The sequence below is a fragment of the Rhinichthys klamathensis genome, unplaced genomic scaffold (assembly GCF_029890125.1).
Source record: "Rhinichthys klamathensis goyatoka isolate OS25496 unplaced genomic scaffold, OSU_Roscu_1.1 h1tg000140l_1, whole genome shotgun sequence".
Taxonomy (NCBI): domain Eukaryota; kingdom Metazoa; phylum Chordata; class Actinopteri; order Cypriniformes; family Leuciscidae; genus Rhinichthys; species Rhinichthys klamathensis.
The window spans coordinates 925,203-945,704 of NW_026606675.1; the positions used below are offsets into that span (position 1 = coordinate 925,203).

General features: G+C 38.4%; 1 protein-coding gene across 1 annotated transcript in view; it reads left to right on the top strand.

Annotated features, from left to right (window-relative positions):
• The first annotated feature begins 1,294 nt into the window (after nucleotides 1-1,294).
• csmd2 (CUB and Sushi multiple domains 2) overlaps nucleotides 1,295-20,502 on the top strand; it is a 334,540-nt gene continuing 315,332 nt past the window's right edge. Inside the window, exon 1 of the mRNA XM_056257596.1 lies at nucleotides 1,295-1,734. Within this exon, the coding sequence (XP_056113571.1) occupies nucleotides 1,551-1,734 (184 nt within the window). The 5' untranslated portion in view covers nucleotides 1,295-1,550. The remainder of the gene's footprint in view (nucleotides 1,735-20,502) is intronic.

A 20,502-nucleotide genomic window follows, 5' to 3' on the forward strand; every position in this document is an offset into this window, starting at 1 on the left:
TCATACAACTTACTGTGTGGGGCTGTCTTCATGTTTTTTTGTGTAGCTCTGGAAACCACCCTTCTCATCCGCAAACACATGCGCATTTTCTGGTAAATGCGGCCAAACTCCCTTGCTGGCCAAAACAGAGCGCTTCAACACTCTACCGCAGGCTCTGTCCAGACTGTCCTCTGGTGTGTGGGGATGAATCCACGTTGACCTGGGAAATGGCCCTAATGCGTCCCAAAAACGCGGAGGGTTCGTTTTAGACGACTCATCAAAAGATCTTGTAGACATTTTAAATTTCTTTAAAAAAAAAAATCTTTCAATTTCTTCTGATCGTGATTTTCTTGTTTTTATGGCTTGCGTCTGCCTACTTGGAATGTTTAGAATCGAATTTCAAAAATAAACAAAAACAATTATGCAAACAACTTTAATTCATTTACGTCACCTGAACGGGTCGCAGGAGTCAAGAAAGGGGGGGGGGGGGGGGGGGATGTCAATAGAAACGGACTATACTGTTTGTTTGACTATACTGTTATACCAACAAAACCAACAAACAAAACGAAATAACTAAAGCATCATATGCAGAATTTTAGCCTATTTAAATTTATTTGAAATATTTTGGAGTTATGCAATATTTCATCATGTTTGAATGCATATCCAAGTTATTTCATCATGATAACCGCTGATGTTTTGATCTTCACAGTCGTTTTATTAAAAACAAAAGTATTTCTAAATTTTCAAGCATCTCGGTTTTTTTGTTAAAGTGACGTTGATTTCACCTCGCTCAAATTGCCTTTCTTTCGTTGCAGGCCTGTCTTTTATTAGCTTATATTATATTAGGCCTATATTATATTAATTATATTATATTATATTAGCCTATATTATATTATATTAAATTGTATTATATTATTCTTTTTACAATCATAAACTTTAGAGTGTTTGTGTTGTTGGCACACCTTGCAAAGGTGAGAGAGTGATGGAGCGAGCGAGCTATAGCCTATAGAGAGGGGGAGATGGAGAGTGAGATGCTGTGAGCTTGTATACTGCAGTCGCGCTCTTCATTTCATTCGCTTAAGTCTTGAAACAGTGAGCCCAGAGGTGGAAATCCCTAAACGATTATTTTCACGCCTGGAAATGATTCAGACAGTGATGAAGGCTGTACACTTTCACGAGTGGGCGGTGACAGTGAGTGTATCCTAGCTGTCCTTTCATAGTGACTCATTGGGAGAAAGACAGAAACGTGGATTTTCAGCGTTGTAGTTATTAGAAATCAATCAGTGTACAGGCGTAGCCTATGTCGCATCATCATCCATTTGAATCGGTTGCAGACTTTATCCGTTTGTAACGCTAATGTGAGCTCGAAGAGACCAGATACAGTTCTCATTATCAGCTCTTCAGCTTTTAGGAGAAAACGCGTCTATTAGAATCGGCTCACCCCGCGGCTCGCTTGAGATGGTTCAGTCCAGCTGCGAGGGTCCAGTCTCCATGCACTGGGATTTTTCTCAGCGCCGACACCAAGTGAATCTTCCTTTTAAAACCATCTGATAACCGTGAAAAAGCCCACCATGAGCGCCTCTTTGAATCCTGACAGAACGGGACTCGTGAGGACAGAGTGCAGATGTACATATAACGGGACGAGGAAACTGGATGGTATAAGGATTTTTGCGCTAATGAAGGTGGGAGTACAGGCGCATCACTGGAGCCGGGTGCTGTTCTTCTATATGGGGCTGCTGGCTGCATCGGTTAAGGGTGAGTTTCCCCGTTATGCTGCATGTGGTCCTGTTGCCGTGCGCGCGACACTCTTGGAGGCTACATACGACCCTTTTACGCCTGACATGTGGATGGAGTGCTGTTATTGTCAATTATGTGCCAAATGTATGGCATTTAATGTTGGGTCTTACGTTTCATTGATATGGATCTATGCATCAATGGATATAAGCTGCAGACTCACTAGAAACACACAAGTCAATACAGTAGCCAAGTTTATCCTTTATTTGTACGTAAATGTATATAAATGTAAAAGAGCCTTGTGTACTTTTCAAGGCGCATTTGGGGTTATATCTTGCCAACCTTGGTCTGCCCCATGTAAGCATAATATGTTGCATTATGCTTTAAATAACATGTAGGCTACCTCATATTGGTTCTCTGGTGGGTGGGCAAAAACATGGTACTTTTGGTTTCAAGGAAAAATTGGGTTAATGGATAAACATGTCGAAGAACCATTTTCGAAAATGTGTGTGTATGTGTGTGGCGCAAGATTTCGTGAGTGTGGGAGCCAAGAGTGAATGAGTGAGTTTGGGAGGAAGGGGGGCGTATGTGGAGGCTGGAGAGAGAGGGGGATTTCATGCCAACAAAACAGGTCTTTGACTCTGCGCTATTTTAAACATTTATTTTACCATAATGTTTCATAAAACATTTCTATTCCAACAGCCAAGTCATTATACTAGGGATCATCATTTGTTGCGTTTCTTGAAATGGTGGCATTCCCAACCAACTATACATCCATTTGCCTTGAATAGAAGTTAGTCAGAGTAACGTAGCTACTGATGGTGTCAGCCCGAATTTAGGTAATAACAAGTGTCATGATATATTTAAACGAATTAGTGTCCCTTTTGACTGTCATTCTACCATTTCCTTTAATGTTCCAGTAAGCAAGAAAATAGTCACACAGGTTCGAAACAACATTAGGGTGAGCAAATATGACATAAGCAAATTATTTAAAAATCTATATACTTTTTTTTGTTTTGTTTTTTGACTGAACTATCCCTTTAATTCAGCAGCATAATGAACAGTCTCGAGCTACTGTGATTCAACAGCATTGTTTTCCTCGGAGTTGATGTTAGTCGGCACATGATGATAAAAGCTGGTAAACGAATCCAAAGAGCCGGTCGACATTTTATGTTTACCCTTAATACCGCGAATAAGTAATATCACGAGCAGAATGAAACGTTTTTGAATAAGTCTGTAAAGCGCTCGCGAAGCCGTCAAGCAGTTTCCCACTTTTTCCATTGAGCGGCACTAAAGCTTCAGGATAGCTGCGCTTCCACAGAGCCGGCAGTGGAGTCTCTCATGCTTCATTAATAAACCGAGTATATCTTTGAAGCCTTTTAGGGTTTTCGTGTAAGCGCATAAGCTATGACTGGTGAAATAAAACGGGCCTTTTTTCTAGCTGGGAGGAAATGCAAATTTAATGCCTCTTCAGCTACTGGGGCATGGCTGAGCTTATCATGTAGGCTCTATGGTCACTGCATATTGACAAATTGCTGATTGAAAAGATGGCAAACTTTTCACGAAATGTTCGAAAATGAAAAAGTTTTAACGGGGAAAATGTACAATGCTTCAGTGAAAATGGTTTACTCTTAGTTACCTTACCATATAGGCTAAGGTAAAAATATATAGAATAACTAGTTAATTTTTTTATAAATAAATGTCAATGTCATTCCGGGTGCCAGTGTTTTTCTTAGATTGTTGTTTTTACTGTGCCCATGTTGTCTCTTCTTGTCAAATGTCAAATATTTGAATTAAAAAGAATGAGTTAAAATAGAATCCCATTCATCTGTTTCTGTTTATAGTGTGAAAAAAAGTAATGTGGTTAATCATGTACTCTTGCTCAACCCCAGAAGCTCTGGAGATATTGAAGCGCTTGAGATGAAACACTTTTTCATATTTTAGCCAAAGATAATAATGACTAACAACTCTTCATCATGGAAATTGTCAAATTTGGCTCAATCCCATTTTCCTTGCCCAGAATCTTTTACAGTCGATGGCACTTGTCTTCATAAAATGGTCAAAGTCACGAAACAGATGCATTTCCATGATGCAAGTTGGTGTAAGGCTCCATTGAACACGAGAATTTGTAAGCATGCAGAGAAATCTTTCATCATGTTGGAGGGAGCATGACGCATGTTCAGTTCAGTTTTGGCCAATCCCTTTGCTTGTTTGAAGATACAACATTTTGTAATGTTTGTGATAACGTTAGGGAGGACTTTTCAAGCTCCCTCAAAACTCAAGCATAGATTTTTGAAACAGTCTAGTCTCTTTTTTAGCTACCACTTTATTAAGCTGAGGTTCAGTGCTATATGTAAGCATGATGCATTTGTCAGCTGAGCGGCAACAGGTGTTTTAAGAAGACTCGAAGGAATCGCTCAGAGCAGCTTGTGGATAGCACAGTTCTGTGAGACTTCAGCACCACGGACAGCTCCCCTCGAGCTCTGCTCATTGCGTCTTTTCCACTGGTTGCCTTCACAAACGACTCAAAATCCGCCTTAGCAAACAAAGGCTTTTAGACATATTTTGTGCTGAGGGAACAAAGGAACATTAAATGTTTAGTCTGACTGTAATAGTCTGCCTCTTCTTTGACTCTTAGAGTTGTAATCCCCAGCTGCAGTCCAATTAGGACCACGGACAGCTCCCACCAGAGAATTTAGCACAGCTGTACAGCAGAGCACAAGCTGGTTCTCTCAAAACGAGACAACACTTACCCTCAAATAGTGTTGTGTGTACCTGCTAACATTTGTTTTTCTCACACCATTGCTTATTCATATTTTCCTTCCTCTCTATCCTTTTTTTATAGCACACATAATAACTTGTTCCAAGAAAATTAACACCTGTCAGTCTGTTTGCTTAGACTTTAAAGGCAAAGACTACTAAACAGGTCTGTTGTTTGCATGCAACTCCCAAAGGGCTGAAGGATGCCTTTGGCAAGGAGTGAGTGGATTTGTTTATACAGCTGCATCACTAGTACACCAAAAGTCTCCCTCCTTTGAATGCACTGTGTTTGACATCAGATCCTTAAAATAAAGTGGCTAAGATGAGTGTGTGACTTGATTTTGATGTAATTTACTCACCCTCATGTCGTCCCAAACCTCTATGACTTTCTATCTTCTGCAGAACAGAAATGAAAATATAATAAAAGTCAATGGAGTCCAAAATTTTCCAAATATATTCTTTCACAGAAGAAAGTCATACATGTCTAGAACAACATGTGGGTGAGTAAATGATGACAGAATAAAAAAAAATTGCTGAACAATCCCTTAAAGTTAGAGGACAACAGGTCAAGTTGTTTATTTGTCACGTAAAAGGCTTAGACAGGGTTCACTGGACATATAAATGCTTTCGATGATGCTCCGACTGAAGAACATTGACAGAAAATATTTATATAAAAAGTATACATGAAGTGTGGAATGTGAAACCTTCTATTTGTAAAATAGAGCAAACATGGATGACTTTATTTTCTTTGTAGCTATTCTTTGCATTTCCATCTCTCTTGCTTGAGTTTAAATTTTTGAAATGCACACATATTGCCTCTCAGATACATTTACATAGATATAGAAATGCAAATATGACAATTATTACGACTCAAGAGGTTTTCAGTCGGCTTCCATCATGGTACACATAAGACCTGGGTTAAAAGACTAGTCAATATGTATCTGACATTTGCAGCTGAAGTCATTGCAGCACGGCAGGCATGAAGTGATAGTCTTCAGCTGCCAGATGTCTTTTTTTCATTAGTGTACTTTGGAGTACATTGGGTTTTTTGGGCAAAGTGTGACTCAAGGTCAAACATGATTTGGAGCATATTGAGACAAATGGGCCCATTATTGTGAAGTTTTTGTTGGATTTTCTGAGTGATGGTGGCTGAAAGAGCACAAAAATATTCTACTGTTCAAAAGTTTGGGGTCAGTAAGTTTTTTTGTTTTAAAAGAAATTAGCACGGACACATTAAATTGATCAAAAATGACAGTGAAGGGATTTAAAATGTTATAAAATATTGCTATTTCAAATAAATGCGGCTGTTTTTAATTGACCGTAATATCAATGGAAAAAATCCTGTTTTCAACATTGATAATACTAAGAAATGTTTCTTGAGCACCAAATCAGCGTATTAGAATGATTTCTGAAGGATCATGTGACACTGAAGACTGGAGTAATGATGCTGAAAATTCACCTTTGCCATAACAGGAATAAATAATATCTTAAAATATATTTGAATGGAAAACATTTACAGTATATTAAATTGTGATATGTCACTGATTTTGTAACCAAATAAATGAAGTCTTGGTGAGCATAGAAACCCTATTTCAAAAACATTAAACATCTTACTGACCCTAAACTTTTAAACAGTAGTGTACATGAGAAATATAGCCCGAATATTCAAAGTTCATGCATTCTGCACAGAATCTTTTACAATAGATTTTTTGTTTAAACGTTCTAACCTTGTAACAGTGTTGGTTTTCTGAGCCCAAATTATGATAGAATATATAGCATAGTTTTCATTGAGCAAATATAAATGTGTAGGACTACCTGTCATCCAGCGGCCTCTATATGTTGTAGATTGACAATGGAGATTCCTTTTGCCTTGCTTCCTGTCACTTCCAGGTTCTCTTCAGAACTTTGATATAGTGTTTTCTTATCTTTTATCTGCCGTGATTAGATTACAGTTAATTCATTTACGTCCCTCCACCCGAAACTGCTTTGTTTCTCTTCTCCCTCTCTTTCTCTCCATTACACTGGCTTTTATGCCCTTCCATACTCCGTCCCTCTTTGGCACGAAACATCACAGTCAAAGGACTGCAATTTTATTTTATTTGGCAGAGCTCCACCGAGGGGTGCCATTAGTTACTGCAGACTACCTCCAGCTTTTCTCCTCATATAGAATGTAATATTCACCCAGTCTTTTAACACACACAACCAAGTAGCGAGTAAAGTGGACTGATGCCAAAAGATAACACCGAGAGAAAAAGAGCGGGGAATTAGCACAGGACAGAGAACAAGAGTGAGGTATAGGCATGGAGGTTTAGAGACACACAGACCTGAGTGAGGCGGACAGCCGTCAGGTCGCAGTGCGCCGGCTCCCGCAGCCTGTTATCCGCTCTAATCCGTGTCAGTGCGGCGGTGCTGTCACTGCAAACACACCTGTCAGCCGGTGCTTGTTCCATGTCTGGGAGGAAAACTCCGGGATACACTGGAAGAGGCAATAATTTGAGGCTTTATTGGGGTGCCATGGCAGACTGTAAAGACTCTGACCTGTTGGTATACTTTTTATGGTTTATCAATGTTTGGTTCTTTTTTTTTTTCTCTCTCTCGTTTAACTTCTAATAAGCCAATGCCCCAAAAGTTTTATGTTAACAATTCAGTGTAGCAGGTCAAAAAGTAAGCAACAGAAACATTACATAAAGGGGATATTCACCCAAAAATGTATATCATCTTTTACTCACCCTCAATGTTGTTCCAGAGGTGTGTGATTTTTATTTCTTCTGTCAAACGTAAAAGAAGATATTTTGAAGAATGTTGGTTCCCATTGACTTCCATATGCTTCAAAAAGACACAGTGGAAGTCGATGGGAACCAAAACTGTTTGGTTACCAACATTCTTCAAAATATCTTCTTTTGTGTTCCGCAGAAAAAGGACAGTTTTGGACTAACATGAGGGTGAGTAAATGATTGGAGGCTATCCCTTTAAAAGGTAAATGGACTGAGTATGCATTCAGGAAGTGATGTCATGCTGACTTAGGAGTGCGTATTCACTCTGGCTACATCCAAAATACTTCCCTACTATATAGTCGGTGGAAAACAGTATGTGACAAAAGTAGTATGTCTGAATTCACAGTACTCATAAAAGAGTAGGCAAAAAGGACTCTGATGACCTACTTCTTCCGGCGAGATTCTGAAGTGTGCATACGATGGACACTTTACTATCCTATCTCTAAAATTGGAGGATTTATGAATGGCAGTGAAGCGACGTAACTGACGCTGGTAGGTCACATGATAATGACAACATGGCGTAGTATGTCCAGATTACATTCATACTACACAAATTCATACTATATAGAACATACTTTTTTTAGCGGTCTTGAAGTAATTACTACTTAGAGAGTATGAGATTTCAGACGCAGCCTCTGTTAAGCCAATTTGACGATCCCTTTCTTAAAGGTATCGTCCTCCCAAAAAAGAAAATCATTATTTACTCACCCTTCTGTTGTTCCAAACTTGAATGACTTTCTTACATTCCTGTCAAACGTAAAATAAGATATTTTGATGAACGAAGTTTCTTGTTCCAACAAACAAGTCAATGGGAACCGAAAAAACTGTTTGGTAACCAATATTATTCAAAATATCATCTTTTGTGTTCCACAGAAGAAGAACAAGTTATACAAGTTTGGAACAGCATATGTTGAATGACAGAGTAAATTATGACAGAATTTTCGTTGAGGATACATTCAGGAAGTGATGTCATGCTGACTTAGGAGTGTGTATTCACTCTAAGCCAATTTGAGTTCAAGGGACAGTTGGAAAAAATCATTAAACTATAAGCAGGAGTCATTACCCTCTCCCATATGAGAGAATCAATAGCATTCTGTAAATGATCATTTTAGTACTTCAATTATTCTATTACTAAAACAGCATCGATCCAGTGACACATGAATGGCGAACAAAGCTTGATGTTAAGTAGCATCACGCTGTAGAGATGAACTGTAAGAAAGTTGTAAAATGAATCAAATTAACTACACTGATCAATAGATATGAATCATTCTTCACTGTGCAATTTTGTATCCTATTGTAGATAATAAAAAATACAACAGCAACAGCAATTAAAAAAATATATATTTTTATGTAAAATGCATGAATCTGAAGTAAATTGTACTGGATCTTCCTGTTGGTATTCTTGTGTACCCCTAGAATCTCTCCAATCAATCCCATTTCATGTCATTTTCTGATCAAATATTTATTAAATATTACATTTTTCTCTCACAAAGTAGAACCATTTATTTATTTACTATACCTATTTGTTTGTTTGACATAAAATACATCGAATTCATTATACTTTGTCCTCCTCCATCAATTCTGTGGGTGTTTTTTTTGGGGTCCCTCTGGACCTGCGGTCCCCTGGAATCATTTCAACCTTTCAGCCCATTAATCACAGCCTTGAAGAGAGGAGGGCGGATTTATCAGAATGGGGGCGACAGAGTTCTTCATTAAAAGTCCATCCTCTGTCTCAATCGTGTGTTGGCGGTTGGCATGGGGACACCTTCATACTGCCTTGGTCTGAGTGCACAATAAACAAACAGGGCCACATTCATTCCCTCTTCACCCCCTCATTCAGACACAGACTAAAGGAACTGTAGGCTTATTTAAAGAGAATCTAAACAAACTTGTTTGCAGACACAACTTCAATCATGGGGAGAAGAAATGAAATGCTTAGCTATGCAGTTTTAAGCCCTGAAAAAGAAACAGCATGAGTAATTCGGTAAGTCCTCAGTGGTTTGGCCCTCAATTGTTGCCTGTGTGCTAGAAGGAGGAGGCAGAGAGATTAACTGGAGCCCACTGAATCCAGTTTCATTGAAGACCCATGTTAGATCTGAACACTGGGCCATTGTGGCTCCGTAATGGGGCTGAAAGTGCACTAAATTCTGCCTGAACTGCACTGCTTGTGTGAGCTCTCTGCTCAGTCAGGAGCATCTCTTTGAAACGCTGAGCTATTGAGGCCACGCGGTCCATTTTCGAGCATTCTTTGCTCATGGCAAAGAAACAAAACACTAACCTGTAATATTCATAATGTAATGAATATCGAAGTCACTTTAACATGCAGGTCGACATCATTTTGTGCTCCAGGCTGAATTAAAACATTCACCTCATGCAAACACAACAGCATATCTTAGTAGTCACTATAGCCACTGTGAATGCATATTTAATGTGAACCTAATATGGTGGTGTTTGAGCTGATATACCCATGATGATAAAAGGCTTTTATAGAAGCGACTACAATCAAGCGTGTTTTTGTTTTGTTACTGTGATGAACTTTCCAACAGCCTTTTCACATTGTGCATGACTCTGAATCATCTTAAAGCAATATTCATGGTTCAATACAAGTTCAAAATCATTTTGACTCGTTCTTTCTTTTCTTTGCAAATTTTTTTTTAAAAAAAATTCAAGGTTGCAGTGAGTCACTTTCAATGGAAGTAAATCACTTACATTCATTCCACTGTTAAAACTGTATTATATTTGAGCAATAAAGTTGTTTTCGTCCTTTTTAATGGTCATTTTATGATGTATGCTATCATGGCTACAAAGTTGGATTGTCGTTTCAATTATGTTATCACACATAATATTGTTGGCAATACTTTTGAGTGTGTTAACATTTACAGATTGGCCCAATTCACTTCCATTGTGACTAGCTGTAAGTTAACCCATATTTTTTTGCTTATATTAAAGAAAATCTACATAGTAGTGTAATCAAGAGGTAATCGACATTAGGCTGAGATTGAGCTTCATTTATATTTAACTCTAAATACCTCTTTAAACCCACTAAAGCCACTTTCAACCAGACGCAATACGACGCCGCTGCACACGATTTCCACCATGTTAATCAGAGCTTTATAGTAACCTGCCACAATGTTCAAACTGTGAACTCAGTGAACAAACAAGTGTATTCAATGACAAAGATTGTTTCAGTCACGCAGTAGCTTTATGTATTTTTAACAATGTTAAAATGGTGTAATATTTATGAATTTATTGTGTAGCCTACTTCTCCGTTTTGTTGCGAGTGCAGTGCCCCCTGAGAGACCGCCCACATGCTCTTATGGTTGGCTGTTATTTTTGACTGATTTTGTCGCGTCTCATAGTTGTTGCATCTGGTCTGTGGATAATCGCTCGTCACTGAAATCTTATCGTATCATTTCTGGTTAGGACACTGAAAATTGGACTCACCCAAAATTGCGGTGCCACAAGATTATACAAAATTGTGAGTTATTTAGCAACACAGCCAGTCATAAACTGCATCAGAGTTTACCTCATTAAATATTCATGAAACTTCCACACACTGATTTGATGGTAAACGCATTAATGGAATGCTGTAGCTCAAACATAGATCACGGCACTTATAGCATCAAGTTCATGGGTTTGATTCCTGTGAAATGCATAAATTGATCAAATGTCCTTTGACTGTCCTACCAAATGCATGGCTATACAACATCTCCTCAGATCAACAAGCAAGCTGTGTGCTTGTACTGATAAATGTGCGGTATTGGAAACATCAAAGAGACAAATCATTCACACACCTGAAAGTGTCACACTGACTAAACAAAGCTGTGTCGATTGTCATATGGACCCCTACTATGTTGACCCACTGAAAACAACAGTGAAGCCGCCTCGCTAAAGTAGAGACAATTTTCTCCTCTTTCCACAGCATTTGCCTTTCTATTAATGGTCTCCGCAATCACATTGTGCAAACATTAGCGTAATATATGGATTTACCCTGGAAAGCTGAGGTTGCTGATTTCCATTGTAATAGCGGGCATTCTTCGGTTAATGCAGATATGATGGAGCCTGGAGCCAATGCTTTGACACATTGGAAGGCAGCTGGTTGTACATAGAGCGATTTGTGGGACTAAGAAGGTTGTTTTTCCTCTTGTGCTGGCATATTTGAAATCCCCATTCACATCTGCCTTGTTGATATGGTGTAACTGAACTCAGGCCCTAATGGCATTTTCCACTGGTCACTGAAAAAAGGAATTATGATCGATTTGAAGTGCTTATGAAAACTGGTGAGTCAGACCCATTTGTCTCTTAGGTGCCCAATTTACAGCAGAGCTATGGCAGAAAAGCTAAAGGGAATGCATTTCCAGAGATTGTAAAGATTATCTGCTATATGGCGTGCGAAGCATTAGCCTCAACTTTAGCTCTGTCAGAAGTGGGAGGTTTCACCTGGATGTGTTTGCTACTGTACATTCCACGTCTCCCTTTTTCGGATATATAAATTTGACAGGTGCAGGAAGACAGGTGGACTGATGAAATTAGTACCAACCTATTTCACAATGTACAGCACGTTTCAAAGCACATGCTAATAAGCAGTAATCATGCCGTAAGCAGGACATATGCTGTTTACTGTGCTCTTCCTTTTAATACATACAATTCCATTGAATCGAAATCACTTCATTTCTTTATAAAAGCGCATTATTAGCTTAAACATTAAAACATATCCATTTCTTATTCAAAACCGTTTCTGATTTAAGACAAAATGCTGGAACTTCATGAGTTGTGTTATGTTTTCTTACTCGGATGCATTTTTAAAAATAAAAACAACTGAAATCCTATGGTTAAAGCTTTGCTCATGAATATTAATTGCCGCACCAAAGTTGCTTGGTAACCTTCTGATGCCCTTGTCAAGTGATTTTTACATTGTGTTAACTTGTCCCTTATAAAGATCTAATGACATTTACCAGATAATAGATAGAGAAGTAGTAAAATGATATCGGTCTGTCTTTCCATCTATGGTAAAGATCTAATATAGCAATCCAGTCAACATCAGTCTGGTCTGGTAGAAGCTAGGGAAAAGTTAGGAAGATGGTAAAAGAGAGGGCAAATGAAGAACAGCATGTTTAGTCTGTACTGCTTTAGTGCAGATAACAGGCATAGAAATTTAATTTTCTATTATGGATATTATGTTTTTGCCAAACAATGTCATTCAAAGACTGATTCCAAGGTATGTTCTAAAGCTGTGCTTTGGCAGCGAATGCTGATGTCATGTATTCACACACATATCAAAAGCTTTATGGAATAATCTAGTTCAAAGAAACCAAAATTTTCTGCCAATGACACAGACTGGCGTTATCTTACAATGAGTGTCATGAGTTCTGTTCCAAAACCTTGTTGCCTCCTGCATACTGCCTAGTCATCCAAACTGGAATGGAATCGCATAATAGCGTTCCTCACACACAGCACACTTTTTGTGCAATTTATTACAATATAGAAGATGCAAGAGAAACAATGTGGCACTCCAATAAGGATAAATATACACCGTACACAGACATTTTGGGTGACATAGTCAGTTTAATTAATTTAAATAATTGTATTTATACTTTTGTATTTATTAATTTATTGTATTTGTACATTTATATGTAATTAGATTTTAAAATGTACAACAAGAATATTTAAAGGTGCATTGTGTAATATTTACGAGGATCTGTTGACAGAAATGCAATATTATATACATAACTATGTTTTCAGTGGTGTATAAAGACCTTACTCAATGAACCGTTATGTTTTTATTTTACCAGGAAGGTCACATTGAGATCTCTTGAGTCCTGGTCAAGATAGGCAGCACAAACAAAAAGTACAAAGTAGTACATAACACAACATAGTAAACAAACGGAAGTACCCATATCTGAGAAACAATACAAATCCTAATCAACTGTTAAAACATTTACACCGTTCTATAAAAACCGACTTTAAGATGTTTTTAAATGAAGTGAGAGATGGTACATATTTCATGTGATACCCTGAAGCTCATTCCATACATAAGGAGCATAATTAAAAAATGCTGATCTGTCTATTTCTGTATGGAAAATTGGATTCTTGAGTAAAAGTTTGACTGTTGATCTAGTATTATAGATACTAGTACAGTATGTCAATAAACTAGATATATACGGTGGTAATTTACCCAGTAAGGCTTTTAAAATAAAAATAAAAATATAATGTTTCCTCCTTAAGTTCAGTGAAGTCCAATTTGTCAATTCATATAAGTTACAGTGATGTGTACACACACTTAAACCAGTCACAAATCGTAAAGCAGCATGATAAACAACATCCAATTTTTTCAAAGTATTTAAAGGCGCATATATACACTCACCTAAAGGATTATTAGGAACACCTGTTCAATTTCTCATTAATGCAATTATCTAATCAACCAATCACATGGCAGTTGCTTCAATGCATTTAGGGGTGTGGTCCTGGTCAAGACAATCTCCTGAACTCCAAACTGAATGTCAGAATGGGAAAGGAAGGTGATTTAAGCAATTTTGAGCGTGGCATGGTTGTTGGTGCCAGACGGGCCGGTCTGAGTAATTCACAATCTGCTCAGTTACTGGGATTTTCACGCACAACCATTTCTAGGGTTTACAAAGAATGGTGTGAAAAGGGAAAAACATCCAGTATGCGGCAGTCCTGTGGGCGAAAATGCCTTGCTGATGCTAGAGGTCAGAGGAGAATGGGCCGACTGATTCAAGCTGATAGAAGAGCAACTTTGACTGAAATAACCACTCGTTACAACCGAGGTATGCAGCAAAGCATTTGTGAAGCCACAACACGCACAACCTTGAGGCGGATGGGCTACAACAGCAGAAGACCCCACCGGGTACCACTCATCTCCACTACAAATAGGAAAAAGAGGCAACAATTTGCAAGAGCTCACCAAAATTGGACATTTGAAGACTGGAAAAATGTTGCCTGGTCTGATGAGTCTCGATTTCTGTTGAGACATTCAGATGGTAGAGTCAGAATTTGGCGTAAACAGAATAAGAACATGGATCCATCATGCCTTGTTACCACTGTGCAGGCTGGTGGTGGTGGTGTAATGGTGTGGGGGATGTTTTCTTGGCACACTTTAGGCCCCTTTGGGCATCGTTTAAATGCCACGGCCTACCTGAGCATTGTTTCTGACCATGTCTATCACTTTATGGCCACCATGTACCCATCCTCTGATGGCTACTTCCAGCAAAATCAGTTCAAATTGGTTTCTTGAACATGACAATGAGTTCACTGTACTAAAATGGCCCCCACAGTCACCAGATCTCAACCCAATAGAGCATCTTTGGGATGTGGTGGAACGGGAGCTTCGTGCCCTGGATGTGCATCCCACAAATCTCCATCAACTGCAAGATGCTATCCTATCAATATGGGCCAACATTTCTAAAGAATGCTTTCAGCACCTTGTTGAATCAATGCCACGTAGAATTAAGGCAGTTCTGAAGGCGAAAGAGGGTCAAACACAGTATTAGTATGGTGTTCCTAATAATCCTTTAGGTGAGTGTACATTATTACCTTAGAATGAGCGATTTCGATCTACGGGCCTTAAATTAAAATGCGCCGACATGTTTCTACAGTAGCCCTAAACGGACAAACGCGTTTCGTCACTATGTTGTTCTTTGTGCAAAGAAGCAGCGAATAAAACACTGACACAATGATGAACAAGTAACAATAATATTCGCAATAACATATCGTTTTACTGAATAATGAAGTAAACCTAATTTCTTCATTTATCTTTGTAAAGAAACCTCATTGCTTAACTGGCCACTCTCTGCTGTCTCAGACGATGACATCTTTTCCTGTCGGCCACCGTAACTTCTGTCGGTTGCAATTCGCAACCTCACCACTAGATGCCGCTAAAAATAACACAGTGCACCTTTAAGAGAATTTATTTCTATTGCTTTTACCGCTACATTGGATGGGATTGGAACAGCCATTGTGCCTTAAAATGCTACTTTGGAGACCACTTATAGGGTTTGGAACAGCGATGGTGGAAGAGTGATTGTGTGTTGACTTCTAGTTAAAGAGGTGAACAAAGTACAGTACAGCTGTTCATACAGAATTCCCCCTCCTCTTGCTTTCACCCACTCGCCTTCCCTCCTAAGATCTCTGATTGCGGGCACTCTGAAGGATTGCTGTCCTGCCGTAATACGGCACGGCAGTGATCGATTTATCAAAGTGTCATGCCGAGGCGCTGCAGCCCCGTAGCAGCAAAACAACAGTGGAGGCAAAACAAACATTGGTTGACTCTGGAGGTGGTCTCTGCAGTCGTGCTAAACAAGGTCAAAGCTCTCTCTTCGTTTTCACTTCACTCCACCAATATGCTGGGAAAACACTAAACGGATGCAAAGAGCCCTAGTATAGAGCAAGAGTTTAAATGTGTGCCTCAGTCATCCAGAATATTTGGCGAACTTACCACAAAGACACATGATGTTGTGACTGTGTGGGACTCTTTTGAAGAATCAATGAAGCATTTGTGAATAAAGTACTATGGAGCTTTTTTGCCTCTTGGAGATTTATGCAGCACTGCAGGTCACTTGTATTCACTTGTTACTTTCATAATGCATTTGTAAATGTAGGCTAAAGGAAAGAAATGACCTGCTGCTGAGAGAGTGGGGGTTACCCTTCATTAAGAGGTTACATATGCATTTCCTTTTTCATTTCAGCTCCATAAATTCAATTGAACTTCCTTCAGTTCACTTAAAATGTGACAAAGGAGCTGTATTTGTGGAAAGAAAATCTTATACTTATTACGTTTATAAACGTGTATATACGTTATATGTTTCTCAACAAATTCTTAATTTTTTTTTGTCTAAATATGGTGCCATGCCTTGTATAAAAAAAGTCATTATTTCAACAATTTATCCATCAACGTAAACCTTATTTTAGTAGAAAGCACCTTAAGATCATTGCAGGAATGTAAAGTCTGTGACCTGTTAGTTTAATGACATTAACCATCAGGAGAAGTTACTGGTAACCCTTTAGGTAAATTGTAATTTATAAAGGGAAAAAAAAAGAAAAAGAATAAAATAAATAAATAAATAAACTTCAGCAGGCCAGAATAACAATAATATTATGCTGACAATAAATATGTGAAACAACATCATACTTTTCGGATTTAAAACAAATGCGAGGCTGTAGTAACTTAAATGTAATTCTAATTAGAGCAATCTTTAAAAAGTTAAGTTAAAGAAGATAAGAATAAAATAATAGTAATAATAGTATTTTAAAATAAAATTATCAAGCAAACATGAAATGATTTCTGTTTAATCATAACACATTCAAATTATAATTGTCTCATATTTTGCCAGTTATAATTAATTAATATCTGTAAATGTCGGGGGGGGGGGGGGGAGTTGTACTGTGATCAATGATACTTCCACATTCACCAGCTGAGCATATGCCTTGTTCTGGACTGGAGACATTGTGTTATGAATGCAGAGCTGAATGCTCAATTCTTCCCCACCCTCCATTCAATACTCATCCTTTTCTTATAGTTTTGTTTTCCAGTCAGGCGAGTATTTTCATCATCTACGTGTTTATGTGAACATACTGTTTATATACTCTAAACAATGATGACAATGAACAGTAAATATCTCCAGATTATATAAACCAAACAAAAAAACACAATTTAGGCTACTTGATAAAACATTTTTAAAGTACATGAAGGCTTTTGATTCCTTTTGAACAATCACCTGAAACATTAAATGGTTATTAGGCTGCATGAAAACTATCTTTTGACCAATAGGCTAATAGTAGTAACTCTTACTGCAGGTTATTGTTACGCCAGTAGGTGGTGTCTTTATAAATCACTGAATCAATCGATTCCTTCCGATCCACTGATTCATTCCATCCAGAAAAAATCAAATGACTGTCTTTGTTTGAGTGAGCAAGTGAATAATTCACTCAACTGATTTGTCCAAAAATGCTGATTAATTTACTGTAGCTACAGATGAAATGCATGCTTTTATGATGAATGAGCCATTGAATCATTCACTTCAGTTAGAAACAAAACAAGTGAGTTATTGGATCATTCATTAAAGCGAGCGAGTATCATTCACAAGCAAAACCTGTGGTGCATTTTGTTGGAAACAAAATGCTTACCTTTTTTTTTGGATCTATTTGCGGAGAAAAATACACAAAGTAACTGGCAGTATTTTGTCTGAAATGTAGGTTTTTTTGAAATATCAGTTTATTTTATTGCTTATTATAGTTTATTGAACTGTTTTAGAAAGAGCTGAATCACATAGCTGTGCAATCGTGTTGTTGTGTCTCTTTGTTTGACACAAAAATAATGTGATAGTTTATGTTGACAGCGTTGGTAGTATAGTTTATGTTGACAGCGTTGGTTGACAAGACTATGAGTCTATATTGTGTTTGCGACCCCTTTTAGTGCGATTTCACATAAAACATTAAACTATCGACTTTTCTTCTGTGATAAAGGTTTTGAATGAAAGAATCGTAGACCTATATTAATCAGGATGTTCTAGACAATGTATATTCTTTGTCCTTACAACAGATGCTGAGAGAAAATGCTGCTTTTGTGTACAAAACCATGCATTGCTTATTAGAAGGTTAATTTTATACGCATCTGTCCCCCTGGAGCAGTAGTTCATTTAGGATGAACCGCAATGTTGAATGTGTCCACATTTTGTTCTTGTTCTTTGTTGGACAGAGATTCTTGATATTTTAGACTGAATGAATCTCTTCATTTTTGCCAGCATTCCTCTCAGTGGTGAAATGACATTCTTGTGGTTCACAGAAGACCTCAAACCCCCACTGAGCCATAAAGGAGTCTGTATCCAGAGGTCAAGTGCATGTTTTTCACAATGGTTCATGCTGGCACAACCTCACACGAACATTTCCGTTGAATTGAGATAAAAAATTATGGATCGTTTCCTTCCCTTGCACATTCTATCTTCTCAAAATAAGTACACAGTTTCAAGTTTTATGCTAATCTAGTATGGTTAGAATATGAGTCAAGCAAACAGGCTTGAGATGAATCTTAAAGAGCCACGAACATCTTAGCTCCCAAATGAATCCCAGCTTTCTCTGCTTAGCATTTTATTTTGTGACACTTTCTAGCCTAAATAATTTGTGTCGAGTGCTTTTAGCACAGACACCATGCCTTTTAAACTCAAAGAGAGACATCCTCCAAATCCTAAACGGTCTGTTCCATTATCATTTAGAAAACCACACTGAATGTGGCCACTGCCCAAGAGTGGATTATCTGAATACCACTCAACTGTTTTCCAGTTGTTTGAGAAATTCTTAGTTTTAAAAAAGCACCTCAGGTTTTTCCTTTCTCAGATACATTTTCACTTAATTATTAAAATTCTGTGCTGGCAGGCAACGCTTTCCGCCTTAAGAAATCCAAATCCCAGTTGTGCTCGGAAGTTATCCTACAAAATCCTTCAAAGTTTATGCAAACTGAATAAGAAAATGTATTTTTTTTTCTTACATGATTATATTCCACATTGAACATATAGGATCTTTGCATTAGGAGCTTTATATGAGTTTATGACACGCTGTGTTTGCTTTCGGTAAATGTTTTGCATATTTGTGCATATGTGACATGCTGATCGAGCTTGGTTTTTCATTAAGCGTAATCGCAGTGTAATCTCCACTCTGATATGTTAGACAAACATGTGCTATATGTGGACATGCTGAGTTCTCATTTGTTAGCGGGTGTTGGGTTTGTTTTCATGGAATATGGGCTTTGGTGATAACAGATGTCCTCTAATTATGCATTCCTAATGCTGTTTTAATCATCTAACCCCACAGAAATTCTGATCCATTTAAGAATCAAATAAATGGATAAACTGTAGGATTAGGTATACGTTTACATTGGTTTAGCTTCTGGTTGTGTGTGTGTGTTAGTTTTTTTTTAATGTTGGTGATCACATTAGCTTATTTGCATGTAAACAACACCTATCCGGTTCTTCTTATTTAAGGCCCCGATATACTCACTGCCAAGTTATTTTTCATTCTTTCACTTTGGGGTAAAAAGAAGTTTGAAATATGTGAGCAGATGTATACTGTTAGCAATACTGTTACTAGAAAGCATCTGATCCTGGCAATGTGGATGTTTGCACGAGCTCTGCAATTCGGCATTCCAGTCACGTTTATTTATGTAGGCCTACCACTTTATACAATAGATTGTTTAAAAGCAATCAGCTTTACAGTATTAAAAATGAAAACATTGTCAGTGTCTTTCAACTATAATTACAACTACATTTTCTACTATAAAGCGGCTCTCCATTGTAGGCCTATTCATGTTCTTACTAGAGTTCTCAACGGGTCGGGTCGGCCCGACAAACCCGACGGGACCCGCGGGTTCGGGTCGAAAATATTTGCAAATGACTCGGGTCGGACCTCGGGCTTAATCTTTTGAATTGTACAGTGAAAAAAAAAAATTTTTTTTATTATTCATCGCTGCTGTTCACTGTAAAGAAAGTCTGGCTGCTGCGTGCAACGTGCATCGCGACGCGAGGGCAGACCTGACGCCGCTGCGTACACGCCTTTAGCCCGGAGAAGAAGATGGAGTTGGCGAAAAGTAAACTTGCTGCAGGTGAAATCACCGTTGCTCAGGGGCGGCGCGACACGTTGTGTGATTATCTCGGCAGTTTAGGACATCGCACAAGATTTGCGTCAATACAGAAAACATTTAATCACTGGATAGTTAAATGTGGTTTATGTCAGCTGGATGGACGGAATGTGTGAGACGTGAGAGTGCGTGCGCGCGCAGCCGGGGCTCTCTCTCTCTCTCTCTGCGTCAAGCGCAGCAGTCATAGAATACATTCTATTCTACATACATCACTCACCGATCAAAAGGGTGGCGTCGGGCCGCGGGTCGGGTTCGGGCAGATAATTCATGTTGATGTGTCGGGTTACATCGGGTCCGGGCTTTAAAAGCCACGGGCCGGGTTGTAATTTTCAGGCCCATTGAGAACTCCAGTTCTTACTCGCAGACATCCAACCTCGAGGGACTGAACAGAACAAATGAACCAGGGAATATTTTCATGTCAAAGAAGGCGGAGCCTAAGAGCACACCTACTTATTGCCTATTAATCACCACGGAACAATGCTAATTCAAAGGTGTTTACCAGGCAGCTTTGGCAAGTTGTTCCGAACTCCTGAAAGGAACACAAAATGAACTTCGGTTTGACCTGATTTTGTTTGAAATGACGTCCCATCAGTTCGTTTTTTTGATTTT